The sequence below is a fragment of the Oncorhynchus kisutch genome, linkage group LG25 (genome assembly GCF_002021735.2).
Source record: "Oncorhynchus kisutch isolate 150728-3 linkage group LG25, Okis_V2, whole genome shotgun sequence".
NCBI classification, from domain to species: domain Eukaryota; kingdom Metazoa; phylum Chordata; class Actinopteri; order Salmoniformes; family Salmonidae; genus Oncorhynchus; species Oncorhynchus kisutch.
The window spans coordinates 23,000,839-23,018,069 of NC_034198.2; the positions used below are offsets into that span (position 1 = coordinate 23,000,839).

At 42.2% G+C, this 17,231-nt stretch overlaps 1 protein-coding gene across 1 annotated transcript in view; it reads right to left on the reverse strand.

The window, feature by feature from the left end:
• Window positions 1-17,231, reverse strand: part of LOC109870064 (kinesin-like protein KIF19) — a 73,323-nt gene that overhangs the window by 14,776 nt on the left and 41,316 nt on the right. The window contains exons 4-6 of the mRNA XM_020460386.2: window positions 14,627-14,763; window positions 5,098-5,223; window positions 2,284-2,478 (exon numbers count right to left, since the gene is read on the reverse strand). Coding sequence (XP_020315975.2) covers window positions 2,284-2,478; window positions 5,098-5,223; window positions 14,627-14,763 — 458 coding nt within the window. The remainder of the gene's footprint in view (window positions 1-2,283; window positions 2,479-5,097; window positions 5,224-14,626; window positions 14,764-17,231) is intronic.

Sequence of the window (17,231 nt, forward strand, 5' to 3'; positions counted from 1 at the left end):
AAGGACATTCTAAGTGACCCCAAACTTTTGAACGGTAGTGTACGTGCTTTATAGAAAGTGGTACCAGTCTTTCTATTTATAGGCAACTGCCAAAGAAAACACTTAAGTAAATGAGAGATACAAAGTATATTGAAAGCAGGTGTTTCCAGACAGTTGTTTTTCCTGAGTTAATTAAGCAATTAACATCCCATCATGCTTAAGGTCATGTATACAAATGCCCTGTTGCCCATTATTTTGGCTACCATGGCTAGAAGACGAGATCTCAGTGACTTTGAAAGAGGTGTCTCAAAAGAGCATAGGGGGTTTAAAGTGTGTGTGTGTGTCACCTGATCACAACCCAATTAAACACTTATGGGAGATTCTTGAGTGGTTCCTGAGACCGTGTTTTTCACCACCATCAATAAAACACCAAATTATGTAATTTCTTAGAATGGTGTCGCATCCCTCCAATAGAGTTCCAGACACTTGTATAATCTAATCAAATCAAATGTTATTTGTCACATACACATGGTTAGCAGATGTTAATGAAAGTGTAGCGAATTGCTTGTGCTTCTAGTTCCGATAATGCAGTAATAACCAACGAGTAATCTAACCTAACAATTATGCCAAATCTCATTGAATCTAATCTGGTGGCTCGTGGTGGCCTAATGCCCCATTAAAACACTTTATGTTGGTGTTTCCTTTATTTTTGTCATTATCAGTACATTTTTACTCTCTAACTCAAGAGCAAACATCCCTTCAAAAGAGGTAGTTCCCCCCTCTATTCTCCTACAGTATATCTAAAAAGACTGGTGGTCTTTAGGCTATGGTATACATCCATAGAAGAGCCTAGCTGGTTAACCTTTCTAAAGGTTTCCATGGTAAATAAGTGTTCACTCTATTCAGGCATGATTGCATGTTTTTCTCATGGGTATAGTACACTACTTTTGATCAGAGCCCTACGGGCCCTGGTCAAAAGTAATGCACACAATACAAGGAATAGGGTGCCATTTGGGACGCATGGTGTATAGGAGACCTGGCTGGTTTAATACGGATGCTAATCAAACAACATTCATCATGAATGACATGTCAATGTCTGTGTTGGTTAAGCGCTTCGCCTTAATCAGGATGTCTACAGGAAGCTGCAGCAACTAATTAGAGAAGCAAACGGCTAATATGAAGCCTTCAGTGTTCATGGGAAAAATGAAAAGCATAACAAATGTGAAAAGGCCAGCTATCATTTGAAAACTTTAGTACATGCCCTATGTTCCTCCAGGAATGAAGAGGATTATGAAAGTAAGTAAATGTGAAAAAGGTTCATAGTTAATATTTCTGTGTCATATACTGTGTCAAACGTTCCCAACTAGTTCACAGACGACACTGACTACGTCCTAAATGGCATCCTATTTCCTAATAGTGCACTACTCTTTGACCAGGGCCCATAGGTCAAAAGTAGTGCACTATAGGGAATAGGGTTAGGGTGCCATTTGGGATGCAGACATTCTGTTAGCAGTATTGGTTTTACTCCAATTGCAATCTGTTCAACAAAAGTAACTAGCACCATAAAACTGTTCTATAAAAGTCATGGTAAAGTCACAGCACCATATCAACTATATCAGCCATTTTGTAATCATTTATAACCCTGACATAAGGGAGACGTTGATAGACGGTAAGAATTACATAAGTGGTGCCAACTATAGGGACATTAACCCCTTCTTTCCCTCATTGGTGGGCAAATCATGGTCTAGAATGTAAATGTATGGTGCTTTACACTGTGAAGGGCCTTTATTAAAGTGTCCTATAAACTTCAGGGCTGTATACAAATGGCCCCCTAATCCCTACATAGTGCACTACTTTTTGATCAGGGCCCTATGGGTGTTAGAGGAAATATAGGGATCAGAGAGCCATTTGGGACGCAGCCTTGAAGGTTTATAGGTTCTCCAGTTCGCTCTAGGAGAGATTAATAGCGGGGAGGGGGTTGATAAAGTGACAAAAACAGTGTTCCTATGTACTGTCGTAAAACATGGCTGTCAAACGACCAGAGGAGACAAACAGAAAGAGAAGACCAACTCAACCGACCACCTCCCTCCCACAAGTAACAGACCATAACAAGAGGTGAAAAAAGGACACAGAAACAGGCATGTTTGCAGACAAATGCATGCACGCACACACACACACACACACACACACACACACACACACACACACACACACACACACACACACACACACACACACACACACACACACACACACACACACACACACACACACACACACACACACACACACATACTTTTGTACCTGTGAGGCTCGTTCGGAGCCAGCAAGGTCGATCATGAAGAGGCGTGCGAAGCGGACCTCCTGTAGAAGGTCTCGACAGCGGCTCGTCTGCCGGACAGCCACCTGCAACACGGCGTGGGACCGGGACGATGTCTGGTTGGCTGCCGTGGGCTCTTGGGTACGCTGCTTATTACCCTTCATCAGCAGCTCCATGATCTGGCAGGAACACAGTCATTAAACATTATGTAGCTCTATGTAGATCTAATGTCATTTTTATGACGTGCTCGTAGATGTGTTATGTACACTGCAAAAAAGGCTGTGTTAAAAACAACTCAGCGCTGGGTAAATAATGGACAGAACACACGTTGGGCTATTTTGAGAACCAGTAGAGTCAACTATATGGTTGTTTTCTTTGATGCCTGGAGGCGTGGCTTAGTAGTGGCGTGGCTATCAGATAGTTATTGTTTGCCACCCTTAAGAGTAAATGTCATTCCCCTGAATCTGTTCTGTTGTATTGTCATCACATGTTAAGGTTGAACACTGAATTTTGTGTAGCTTTTGTCACTTTTGTAGTGTTATTGAGGCTTACATGAGTAGTTCCTCAACTCCCAATGTTGGGATAGTTTCCACTTTGGCCTAATATTTCAATAATAATATTACAAAATGTATACAAAAATATGTAATGTACACCTTCTGAAAATAACCTAAGGATTACATAAAAAAGATCCAGCGAAAAGTGAATGACAACCAAAATGACGGGTAAATAAACCAATGTTTGGTTAATCTGGTCATTTTTAGGAGGCGTGGCCTATTCAGGCTTTCAGATAGTATTTTTTATATATATATTTTTTGGTTCTTTTACCCGTTTTTCTCCCCAATTTCGTGATATCCAACTGGTAGATACAGTCTTGTCCCATCGCTGCAACGTCCATACAAGCTGCACTGCTTCTTGACACACTGCCCGCTTAATGTGGAAGCCAGCAGCACCAATGGGTCGGAGAAAACACTGTCCAGCTGGCGACCGATGTCAGCTTGCCGGCGCCCGGGCCGCCACCAGGAGTCGCTAGAGCTCAATGGGACAAGGAAATCCCATCCGGCCAAACCCTCCCCTAACCTGGACGACGCTGGGTCTCCAGGTCACGGCCGGCTGTGACACAGTGATGCAGTGCCTTAGACCGCTGTGCCACTCGGGAGGCCTCAGATGGTTAATTATTATTTTCCTTCAATACTGTTGCACATGACATATTTTAACAAACATTTAATAACAGTATTATTTAAATATTATAATAAAGAGACATAGGCTCTAGTTGACAGGAACTCATACTCTTGTTTCAGTATCATAAAAGCTACAAAAGTGTCCGTGCTCAACCTTAACATGTGATGATAATACAACAGAACATGAACCGGAATGACAATTACACTATATATACAAAAGTATGTGGACAGCCCTCCAAATTAGTGGATTCGGCTATTCTAGCCACACTTGTTGCTGACAGGTGCATAAAATCGAGCACACAGCCATGCAATCTCCATAGACAAACATTGGCAGTAGAATGGCATTACTGAAGAGCTCCGTCACAGGATGCCACCTTCCAACAAGTCAGTTCATAAAATGTCTGCCCTGCTAGAGCTGCCCCGGTCAACTGTAAGTGCTGTTATTGTGAAATGGAAACGTCTAGGAGCAAAAACATCTCAGCTGCGAAGTGGTAGGACACACAAGCTCACAGAATGGTATTACCAAGTGCTGAAGCTTGTAATGCGTAAATATTGTCTGTCCTCGGTTACAACAATCCCCACGAAGTTCCAAACTGCTTCTGGAAAAAACATCAGCACAAGAACTGTTCATCTGGCGCTTCATGAAATGGGTTTCCATGGCTGAGCAGCCGCAAACAAGCCTAAGATCACCATGCGCAATGCCAAGCATCGACTGGAGTGGTGTAAAGCTCACCGCCATTGGACTCTGGAGCAGAGGAAAAGCATTCTCTGGAGTGATGAATCATCCTTCACCATCTGGCAGTCCGACAGACTGCCAGGAACCCAGTTTCATGGTTTCCAGTGAAAGGAAATCTTAACACTACAGCATACAATGACATCTAGATGATTCTGTGCTTCCAACCTTGTGGCAACAGTTTGGGGAAGGCCCTTTCCTGTATCAGCATGGTAATGCCCCCATGCACAAAGTGAGGTCCATACAGAAATGGTTTGTCGAGATCAGTGTGAAAGAACTTGACTGGTCTGCACAGCCCTGACCTCAACCCCATCGAACACCTTTGGGAGGAATTGGAACGCCAACTGCGAGCCAGACCTAATCAGCGCCCGACTTCACTAATGTTCTTGTGGCTAAATGGAAGCAAGTCCCACGCAGCAATCTTACAACATCTTGCGGAAAGATTTACCAGAACCATGGAGGCTGTTATAGCAGCAAAAGGGGACCAACTCCATGTTAATGAATGAGATGTTCGATGAGTAGGTGTTCGCATACTTTTGGTCATGTAGTGTACTCTCACAGGTGGACAAAAATAACTATTTGAAAGCCACACCCCTACTAAGCCATGCCCCTAGTCTTCTGATCTGACCTGGTGGGTCATAGCTCAATAACCCAACAACCCAACTAAGTGACCCAACTTGCTGGGTCAAAATGACCAAAACGTGTGTTCTGTCCAATATTTATCCTAATTGAGTTGTTTTTTAACCCAGCATTTTTTCGAGTTTAGGCTTCATAATATACAATATACCGATTTAGAATAATGTATGGATTGTGTATGGATTTGATGTACTGTATAGTGTGTGTTCTAGTAAAGCATGGAGTAAGTGTTCCTAGGTGTGACCTCTCACCTCTCGGGCATTGATAGTGGAGACCTCTGTGATGCCAGCCACCTGGATCTCTCCTTTAGAGTCCTCTCTCAGGTCCAGGAACCCAGAGGACGGGTTGAGAAGGTCCCGGATCATCTCGTTGTAGATCTGGGAACATAACACAGGGAATGGTCGGGAGAGTCAGGAGGTTTCTCCTCAGCTTCCAAATCACATCTCAAAAGCTCCAAATTGAAGGAATTGTTAGAGCCAAGGAATTCTTATATCCAAGGAATTGTTATAGTGACAGTCGGGAGAAACATTAGTTAACTTTCCATTGGAGAGTTTACTTATGGAGTTGTTGACACAATGGACAATGGACATGTACATGGAAAATACCTCTTGCAAAGTGGACACACTTGAAAGGTCTAAAACTAGTACTGTACATAAACTCTTTTGTTGTTTTACTAACTCCTAATTTAGCTAGCCCAACTTGTTCTGTGACAAGTCCATGCTAGGTAAATCTCCGCCTTTTCTCAGCTCACTGGTCACGATGGCAACACCCATCCGTAGCACGCGCTCCAGCAGGTGTATCTCACTGATCATCCCTAAAGCCAACACCTCATTTGGCCGCCTTTCGTTCCAGTACTCTGCTGCCTGTGACTGGAACGAATTGCAAAAATCGCTGAAGTTGGAGACTTTTATCTCCCTCACCAACTTCAAACATCAGCTATCTGAGCAGCTAACCGATCGCTGCAGCTGTACATAGTCTATTGGTAAATAACTCACCCTTTTTCACCTACCTCATCCCCATACTGTTTTTATTTATTTACTTTTCTGCTCTTTTGCACACCAATATCTCTACCTGTACATGACCATCTGATCATTCATCACTCCAGTGTTAATCTGCAAAATTGTAATTATTTGCCTACCTCCTCAAGCCTTTTGCACACATTGTATATAGACTCCCCCTTTGTTTTCTACTGTGTTATTGACTTGTTAATTGTTTACTCCATGTGTAACTCTTTGTTGTCTGCTCACACTGCTATGCTTTATCTTGGCCAGGTCGCAGTTGCAAATGAGAACTTGTTCTCAACTAGCCTACCTGGTTAAATAAAGGTGTTCTCAACTAGCCTACCTGGTTAAATAAAGGTGTTCTCAACTAGCCTACCTGGTTAAATAAAGGTGTTCTCAACTAGCCTACCTGGTTAAATAAAGGTGTTCTCAACTAGACTACCTGGTTAAATAAAGGTGTTCTCAACTAGCCTACCTGGTTAAATAAAGGTGTTCTCAACTAGCCTACCTGGTTAAATAAAGGTGTTCTCAACTAGCCTACCTGGTTAAATAAAGGTGTTCTCAACTAGCCTACCTGGTTAAATAAAGGTGTTCTCAACTAGCCTACCTGGTTAAATAAAGGTGTTCTCAACTAGCCTACCTGGTTAAATAAAGGTGTTCTCAACTAGCCTACCTGGTTAAATAAAGGTGTTCTCAACTAGCCTACCTGGTTAAATAAAGGTGTTCTCAACTAGCCTACCTGGTTAAATAAAGGTGTTCTCAACTAGCCTACCTGGTTAAATAAAGGTGTTCTCAACTAGCCTACCTGGTTAAATAAAGGTGTTCTCAACTAGCCTACCTGGTTAAATAAAGGTGTTCTCAACTAGCCTACCTGGTTAAATAAAGGTGTTCTCAACTAGCCTACCTGGTTAAATAAAGGTGTTCTCAACTAGCCTACCTGGTTAAATAAAGGTGTTCTCAACTAGCCTACCTGGTTAAATAAAGGTGTTCTCAACTAGCCTACCTGGTTAAATAAAGGTGTTCTCAACTAGCCTACCTGGTTAAATAAAGGTGTTCTCAACTAGCCTACCTGGTTAAATAAAGGTGAAATAAAAATAAAAAAATAAAATAAAAAGTCTGTCGTCAGCAGCTCAAGTTGCTTTCATACAGGCTGATCATTGTGTGTTGACTGTGATTTCACGTGGAGAGCTCTTATCCCCACATCAACAAAGTGACAACCAGGAATAGGGAGAGAGACAGAGAGAGAAAGAGAGAGTGAGAGAGACACAGAGAGAGAGAGAGAGAGAGAGAGAGAAACGGAGAGCGAGAGAGACACAGAGAGAGAAACGGAGAGCGAGAGAGACACAGAGAGAGAAACGGAGAGCGAGAGAGACAGAGAGAGAGAGAGAGAGAGAGAGAGAGAGAGAGAGAGAGAGAGAGAGAGAGAGAGAGAGAGAGAGAGAGAGAGAGACCACTGGGAGAGAGACAGATGGGGATAGGCTGGGATGTGTGGCAGCTGGGGAGGGTAGAACATAGTGTGCCAGTAAAGAAAACAAAAAACGACTGTCCTGCAGAGTAGGCTATCCCTGTTCATAACCAACCCCAGAACCACAGGACCACTCTAAACTCACTCAAGGGGGAAATAATGATTGAGACAGACAGGAGAGTGTTTATCCAGTTATTCTTACCATCTAAACACAAAAACACACCTCCTCTCATTCGGGTAGTAACATACCGTATGAACAGAGGGTAAAAACATAGGAACTTCTCATAGAATACAAGCTGAACTAAGTGCATGGGTGTTAAAAGACTATGTATGCATGTGTAGTTGTGTGCATACTTGCATTTAGTTTGTCTGTGTAATATCAGGTGAAACAGGAGGCTGATTTGAAAGAGCAAGGGAGCAGAGGAGGCAGGTGTGAGTATGGTTTTAGCAGGGCCATAAAACAACACTGAACCTTTCTGTGTAGTGATAGGAGGGCTGAGAGTGGGCAGCAGCAGTTCAGCAGGTTGCTCCCTAGAGGCCAACAAGACCAACACGCACCACTATGTCACAGTACAGCCATCACAGAGCTGGACAGGACTACAGTATGAAACGTATGCTATAGGCATCCAGTGTTACCTTCAACTTTCTTAATCATGTGTTGCTACTCTCTACTACTGCATCCAACCATTTATTGCAGAATATTTTGTAAAATAATAGCTTGTAGAATAGCTTGTAGTAGAAGTACAAATTAGCGAGTGTCAAACTTCAAACCAATGGCATCGTGCCCTTTGTATGTCTCCAAGGCTCATTTCTTCCAAACACAAGGACACTGACTGTCGCGGATTCAACTCTAGAATTTTTTTTCTGGTGTACGTCTTTGGCTGTTTAAGCATTCTTTCCATGTTTGTTATTTTAATAAAAAGCTGTCTATCATCTGTCACTTTCTTCCTCTTTCTGCCTAGACGAAGACAGGATGAACAACTGAATCTCTGCGTGCGTCACTGTTTGCCTAGAAGGAAGACATATTCATGAGAAGGTTGCTACATCACTCCTTGTCAAGGCTTCTTTTCATTATGGTGATTGGTCCTGGAAAGAAATTGGGAATTTATTGTATAAAAAAAGCACAATGGTAAACTATGCTTGCAAACAAAAGGAACCACTTTCAAATAAAGAAAAGTAGTCAATAAGTATTCAACCCCTTTGTTATGGCAAACCTAAATAAGTTCAGGAGTAAAATGTGCCTACAAGTCACATAATAAGTTGCATGGACTCACTCGGTGCCCTAACAAAATATATAATCCACATAATAAGTTGCATGGACTCACTCGGTGCCCTAACAAAATATATAATCCACATAATAAGTTGCATGGACTCACTCGGTGCCCTAACAAAATATATAATCCACATAATAAGTTGCATGGACTCACTCGGTGCCCTAACAAAATATATAATCCACATAATAAGTTGCATGGACTCACTCGGTGCCCTAACAAAAGATATAATCCACATAATAACACATTTCCATTTGTTGCAGGATTACTTTCCTGCTGTAGGAAACTGGCTCAAATTAAGAACCTACATCTGTACCTCCTCTTTGTACCTCACATGTACAATTATCTGTAAGGTCCCTCAGTCGAGCAGTGAAATTCAAACACAGATTCAACCACAAAGACCGGGGAGGTTTCCATTACCTCGCAAAGAAGGGCACCTATTGGTAGATGGGTAAAAAATGTAAACATTGAATATCCCATTGAGCATGATGAACTTATTAATTAGACTTTGGATGGTGTATCAATATACTCAGTCATAACAAAGATACAGGCATCCTTCCTAACTCAGTTGCTGGAGAGGAAGGAAATCGTGCAGGGATTTCACCATGAGGCCAATGGTGACTTTAAAACAGTTACAGAGTTTAATAACTGTGATATGAGACAACTGAGGATGGATCAACAACATTGTATTTACTCCACAATATTAACCTAATTGACAGAGTGAAAAGAAGGAAGCCTGTACTGACTAAAAAAAATTCAAAAACATGCATCCTGTTTGCAACAAGGCACTAATGTAATACAGCGACAACAACAACACATCCTGAATACAAAGTGTTATGTTGGGGTTGTCTAGCAAGGATCAACAAAGCTTGAAGAATTTTGAAAAGAATAATGGGCAAATTTAGCAAAATCCAGGTGTGGAAAGCTCTTAGAGACTTACCCAGAAAGACTCACAGCTATAATCGCTGAATTGAAGTATTGACTCAGGGGTGCGAATACGTATGTAAATGAGATATTTTTGTGTTTAATTTTCAATAGAGTTGCAAAAATGTCTAAAAACACATTACAAAGTATTTTGTGTAGATTGCTGAGAAAAAAATGACAATTTACATCTCTTTTAATCCCACCTTGAAACACAACAAAATGTGGAAAAAGTCAAGGGGTGTGAATACTTTCTGAAGGCAATGTATCTACACTGAACTGTTGAATAAACAGAAATGCCGTTGTGGTTGTAAGTTAGTATACTATAAGGTCTACTAGTATACCTTATAGGTATCAGTCTGGTGTCTTCTGTAATGACCTTACTGATCCCTGTTTTACAGCCTGTGTTTGTAATGGCTGCTCAGTCAAACAACCTGTCCTGACTTGTCATAGACGCCTGCTAAAAAACTTTAAAGAGCAAGCCTTCCTTCATGATCTGGCCTCTGTAAATTGGTATATAATCAGCTCGGTCCCCTCTGTCGAAGACGCTTGGACCTTCTTTTTTGATATTTTCAGTGTTATCGATTTGTTACTGCAACCTTAAAGGTCCTAAATGACAAAACCATTGCCCCTGATTCCATGCAATATTGTGCTCCATTCTTGTGGGCCGGCTAAGGAGTATTGGTGTCTCTGAGGGGTCTTTGGCCTGGTTTGCTAACTACCTCTCTCAAAGAGTGCAGTGTATGAAGTCAGAAAATCTGCTGTCTCAGCCACTGCCTGTCACCAAGGGAGTACCCCAAGGCTCGATCCTAGGACCCATGCTCTTATCAACATAGCTCAGGCAGTAGGAAGCTCTCTCATCCATTTATATACAGATGATACAGTCTTATACTCCCCAGATTTTGTGTTAAATGCTCTACAACAAAGCTTTCTTAGTGTCCAACAAGGTTTTTCTGCCCTTAACCTTGTTCTGAACACCTCCAAAACAAAGGTAACGTGGTTTGATAAGAAGAATGCCCCTCTCCCCACCGGTGTAAATACTACCTCAGAGAGTTTAGAGCTTGAGGTAGTCACCTCATACAAGTACAACACTCATACAACACTGTTCTGCCACTGTTCTGCCAGTCACAGAATAGGTCTGACAAGGCCCACACGAACAATATACTGCTTTCTCGGGAACAGGCCCAGATCCCCGTGATTTGCGTGAAGAGGAGTTGGAGAAAAAGGGTCCGGAGAAAACGGGTCTGGAGGGCAGGCTGCCTTCTGAAAATTCGTAGGCGATCAAATAAACCCCCACTTCCTTCCATTCTGCTAGCAAATGCGCAGACTTTGGAAAAAAAATTGCGGAAGATTAGACTACCAACGGGACATTTAAAACTGTAATATCTTATGCTTCACGGAGACGTGGCTGAACGATGACACTATCAACATACAGCTGGCTGGTTATACACTGCACCGGCAGGATAGAACAGCAGAGTCTGGTAAGACAAGGGGCGGTGGACTATGTATTTTTGTAAATAACAGCTGGTGTACAATATCTAAGGATGTCTCGAGCTATTGTTTGCCTGAGGTAGAGTATCTCATGATAAACTGTAGACCACACTACCTACCTAGAGAGTTTGCATCTGTATTATTCATAGCTGTTTACATACCACCACAGTCAGAGGTTGGCACTAAGACAGAATTGAATGAGCTGTGTTCCGCCATAAGCAAACAACAAAACGCTCACCCAGAGACGGTGCTCCTAGTAGCCGGGAACTTTAATGCAGGGAAACTTATATCCGATTTACAAAATTTCTATCAGCATGTTAAATGTGCAAACAGAGGGAAGGACCACCTTTACTCCACACACAGAGATGCATACAAAGCTCTTCCTCGACCTCCATTTGGCAAATCTGACCATAATTTTATCCCCCTGACTCCTGCTTACAAGCAAAAATTAAAGCAGGAAGCAGCAATGACTAGATCAATAAAAAAGTAGAGCAAAGTGGATGCTAAGCTACAGGACTGTTTTGCTAGCACAGACTGGAATATGTTCCGGGATTCCTCCGATGGCATTGAGGAGTACATCACATCAGTCATTGGCTTCATCAATAAGTGCATTGATGACGTCATCCCCACAGTGACCGTACGTACATACCCCAACCAGAAGCCATGGATTACATGCAACATCCGCACTGAGCTAAAGGCTAAAGGCTAGAGCTTTTCATATTTGATGGTTCGTCGGAGGGCATAGCGGGATTTCTTGTAAGCTTCCGGGTTGGAGTCCCATCCTTGAATGCAGGTTCAACCCGGTAGTTTACAAGAAATCCCGCTATGCCCTCGACGAACCATAAAATATGAAAAGTGTCAACACAGGACTAAGATCGAATCGTAATACACTGGCTCCGACGCTCGTCGGATGTGGCAGGGCTTGCAAAGCGTTACAGACTACAAAGGGAAGCACAGCCGAGTGCTGCTCAGTGACACAAGCCTACCAGACGAGCTGAACTACTTCTATGCTCGCTTCAAGGCAAATAACACTGAAACATGCATGAGAGCACCAGCTGTTCTGGAAGATTGTATGACCACCCTCTCCACAGCCGATGTGAGTAAGACCTTTAAACAGGTCAACATTCACAAGGCCGCAGGGCAGACAGAATACCAGGACGTGTACTGCGAGCATGCGCTGATCAACTGGCAAGTGCCTTCACTGACATTTTTAACCTCTCCCTGTCCGAGTCTGTAATACCTACATGTTTTAAGCAGACCACCATAGTGCCTGTGCCCAAGAACGCTAAGGTAACCTGCCTAAATGACTACCGACCAGTAGCACTCACGTCTGTAGCCATGAAGTGGTTCGAAAGGCTGGTCATGACTCACATCAACACCATTATCCCAGAAAACCTAGACCCACTCCAATTTGCATACCGCCCCAACAGATCCACAGATGATGCAATCTCTATTGCACTCCTCACTGCCCTTTCCCACCTGGACAAAAGGAACACCTATGTGAGAATGCTATTCATTGACTACAGCTCAGCGTTCAACACCATAGTGTCCTCAAAGCTCATCAATAAGCTACGGACCCTGGGACTAAACACCTCCCTCTGCAACTGGATCCTGGACTTCCTGACGGGCCGCCCCCCAGGTGGTAAGGGTAGGTAACAACACATTCGCCCCTCTGATCCTCAAAACAGGGGCCCCTCAGCGGTGCGTGCTCAGTCCCCCCTGTACTCCCTATTCACTCATGACTGCACAGCCAGGCACAACTCCAACACCATTATTAAGTTTGCAGATGACACAACAGTGTTAGGCCTGATAACCGACAACGACAAGACAGCCTATAGGGAGGAGGTCAGAGACCTGGCCGTGTGGTGCCAGGACAACAACCTCTCCCTCAATGTGATCAAGACAAAGGAGATGATTGTGGACTACAGAAAAAAGAGGACCGAGCACGACCCCATTCTCATCGATGGGGATTCAGTGGAGTAGGTTGAGAGCTTCAAGTTCCTTGGTGTCCACATCACCAACAAACTAACATGATCCAAGCACACCAAGATAGTCGTGAAGAGGGCATGACAAAACCTATTCCCCCCCAGGAGACTGAAAAGATTTGGCATGGATCCTCAGATCCTCAAAATAGCTGCACCATTGAGAGCATGGTTGCATCACTGCCTGGTATGGCAACTGCTCGGCTTCCCGAGCGCAAGGCACTACAGAGGGTAGTGCAAACGGCCCAGTACATCACTGGGGCCAAGCTTCCTGCCATCCAGGACCTCTATACCAGGCTGTGTCAGAGGAAGGCCCTAAAAATTGTCAAAGACTCCATCCAACCTAGTCATAGACTGTTCTCTCTGCTACCGCATGGAAAGCGGTACCGGAGTGCGAAGTCTAGGTCCAAGAGGCTTCTAAACAGCTTCTAACCCCAAGCCATAAGACTCCTGAACACTTAATCAAATGGCTACCCAGACTATTTGCATTGCCCCTCCCCCTCTTTTACATTGCTGCTACTCTCTGTTGTTATCATCTATGCATAGTCATTTTAATACCTCAACTAACCGGTGCCCCCACACATTGACTCTGTACCGGTACCCTCCCCCCTGTATATAGTCTCGCTATTGTTATTTTACTGCTGCTTTTTAATTACTTGCTCGTTTTATTTCTTATTCTTATCCATATTTTTTGAAAGTGCATTGTTGTTGAGGTGATTGTAAGTCAGCATTTCACTGTTAGGTCTATCTATACCTGTTGTATTCGGCGCATGTGACTAATGAAATTTGATTTGATTTGACATTCTGTTAAAGGTCCCCAAAGCACACACATCCCTGGGTCGATCCTCTTTTCAGTTTGCTTCAGCTAGCGACTGGAACGAGCTGCAACAAACACTCAAACTGGACAGTTTTATCTTCATCTCTTCTTTCAAAGACTCAATCATGGACACCCTTACTGACAGTTGTGGCTGCTTCACGTGATGTATTGTTGTCTCTACCTTCTTGCCCTTTGTGCTGTTGTCTGTGCCCAATAATGTTTGTACCATGTTTTGTGATGCTACCATGTTGTGCTGCTGCCATGTTGTGTTGCTACCATGTTGTTGTTATTTTGTGTTGCTACCATGCTGTTTTTCATGTGTTGCTGCCATGCCATGTTGTTGTCTTAGGTCTCTCTTTATGTAGTGTTATGTTGTCTCTCTTGTTGTGATGTGTGTTTTATCCTATATTTGTATATATTTTTAATCCCAGACCCTTTCCCTGCAGGAGGCCTTTTGCCTTCTGGTAGGCCGTCATTGTAAATAAGAATTTGTTCTTAACTGACTTAAAAATAAAAAAATAAAGAAAATGTTGACTACATCACTGTTGATGACCTTACCTGAACTGAAATCCTTGTGGGTCAGGTGATAGGGCAGTTTGTTATAGCAAAAGTAGGCTGCTGATGGCTGTGTTGGATGTATGTTATTAGACATGTTGTTAGGGTATTCCTAAGAGAAACAATGTTGCGTCCCAAAATATGTTGCATCCCACAGGATGCGTCCCAAAATAGCACCCTATTCCCCATATAGTGTACTACCTTTGAAATGTAGTGCACTATATAGGGAATTGGATGCCATTTGGGAAGCAGACATAGACATAGTATGCATTCTCACCTCCAGGTATGACATGGAGATGTTGTACTGCATGTCATCGCTGGTCTCCTCGATGGCTTTGAACAGGTCATTTAGAGTCCGTACGTAGATCCCCGGTTCCCTGTCCGTACCCAACATAGTGTACGTCTTCCCACAACCTGAGCACAGACACACACGCGCACACAAAGAAGGAAAATATTCACAATCACAGTTTGCAGTTTGAATTGAAGGGAATAAAATTGTTAATACCAAACAACTTGATCATTGAATGTCTATTTCAGGGCCATTACTATATTTTTTGTACCCCTTTTAGTTCACTTAAAGGAGAAGTTTTCTTTTTTTACAACCAAATAAAAATCTGTTCCCAGCAAGCACATTTGGTTCTTTGGAAGTTGTAGGAACGTACGTTTTTGGTTTCCCATTGGTTCTGGGAACTAAGCCATAAGTTTCCTGATTGGTAAAACTGAAAGTTTTTAAACTTTCTGAGAACGGAAGTGAATATTACACCTGATCTGGGAATGTAAATGTCTTGGTTGCATGGAGGATCTGAGAACATTTTACTATGGTTTTCCTGGGAAGTTTTATTAAATGTTCTGAGAACGGAAATTATAGGTATTTTGAAGTTAATTCAATCATTTTCTGCTAGCTTAGGTTAACTGTTTTGAACACAGGCATGACACTTGGAAATGAATTTGCTTTGGCATTAATCATGCAAACACATAGATTTTTTTATTGTGGCATGGCGTCAGTGAGATTCAAACCTATGATCTTCATTTCTCTACCCATGGAATTTGTCCACTGCGCCACCAGGATGGAGCTAGCATGCCATTTTTTCTAAACTCATACCAAGATGTTCATATTAGTCTAATCAAACAGACCCCATTTCAAAGGAAACGAGCACTAATTAAGATCAGGTGTGACCAATTAGAAGGCACACTTGAACACACATTTGATAGAGAGTTTGTTGACTCAGAACGGAACGTATGTGTTTTTAAATAACATTCTTAGAACATTCTTTGAATGTTACTAATGTATTCTTGTGTTTTTCATGGAAAGTTTTCTTAATGTTCTGAGAACATGACTTTAAATAGAACTATGAGGAAACGTTCAGAAAACGTTATGCTGAAGTACTGAAATTCCCACAGAACAACGTTGTTTCTTAACGTTCTCTGAACAATTTGAGAACATGACTTTAAACAGAACCATGAGAAATTCCCACCTAAGAAACATATGGTTCTCGGAACGTTATGTGCTAGCTCGGTATCCTGCACCATTACCAGAAAGTTGTATGCAAAATAACCATAAGACAACCTGGGCTCTCATCTAGCTGTAAGAAACATTTGGTTCTCAGAATGTTATGTACTAGCTGAGATGTTATGGAAGGGTCCAGACACATTTTATTTGTGATTTCACTTGTTTTTGAGAACCTTACCCTAAACAGCAAATCACTTCCTAATGATGAGGAAATGTTTTGTTGTTTGGGATAACTTTCTGAAAAACAAGTGAAATCACAAAAAAATGATCTGGACCCTTCAAATAACATTCAATTTACAGTACATCAAAACGAGAGATATGGTTGTAAAAAAGAAAACTTCTCCTTTAAATTCAGTTCATTTATTTGACCTTTTACAGGAATTTGCCTCACATTCAGTAGCTGTACACTATGTTTAAATTCAATATTAAAAAGCCTTCTTGTTGAAAGCTTAACCCCAGTCAAGCTCTATTTCAAGAAACCATGCCTGTTTAGGTCAAGAAGGACAGCCTAGTCACCAGATCTTCATTCTGTTTTGGACAACAAGACTGTGACACATGGAGTTTAATTAGTTTAATTTGAGATGAGCAGAGATTAAGAGCGGTGAGTCTACAGGGAGAGACAGACAGCAGGAGGGAGGGAGGGAGGAAGGGATGGAGAGGAAGTTACTTTTGGGTCAGTTGTATTTGTCTTTCTAGGTAATGACTGTCTGTCTGTCTGAGCCCTGCTTCTTGGCAGTCAGGTGCCCTATGACACAATTTCCTGTTCCTATTAAAAGCAGAATCAGAGATGACACACAACACCCCTCCCCAGTCCATATGGAAACAAATCAGACGAATAAAAATCTCGAATCACCAGATTAATCAAGTGGAAAAGGAAGATAGCAATATATGAGTTTGATTATACGGCTGCAATGAGCAAAATAATAAGAAATAACTTGGATAAAAATACATGCAGTCAGAATCATCAACCCCCAGGCTGATTATTTCCTATGTAATGTTCTCCCCTGGTGCCCAGTGGGTGGTAGGAGAGGACAACACACACAGGAACAGAGGACACATGCACACATGCATTCACACACATGCATGCAATTAAAATAGAGCAGGTATCCCCAAGTACGCGCAATGCCGTGGGGGTACACCAAATATAAATGTGATTCACATTTTAAAAATATATTTAAAAAATTGAAGAAAACAAAATCCTTCACATTTTCAAATTTATATTTATATTTTCCAATGGGGCTACACAGGATTTTTTTCTCGCCTGAGTAGCCTTAAACCATCTAGTGTTCAGCGAAATAACAACACAATGTCAAATACAGATATCCTAATCAAATAATTAACACCCAATCACATTAACCAATCACATTAACCG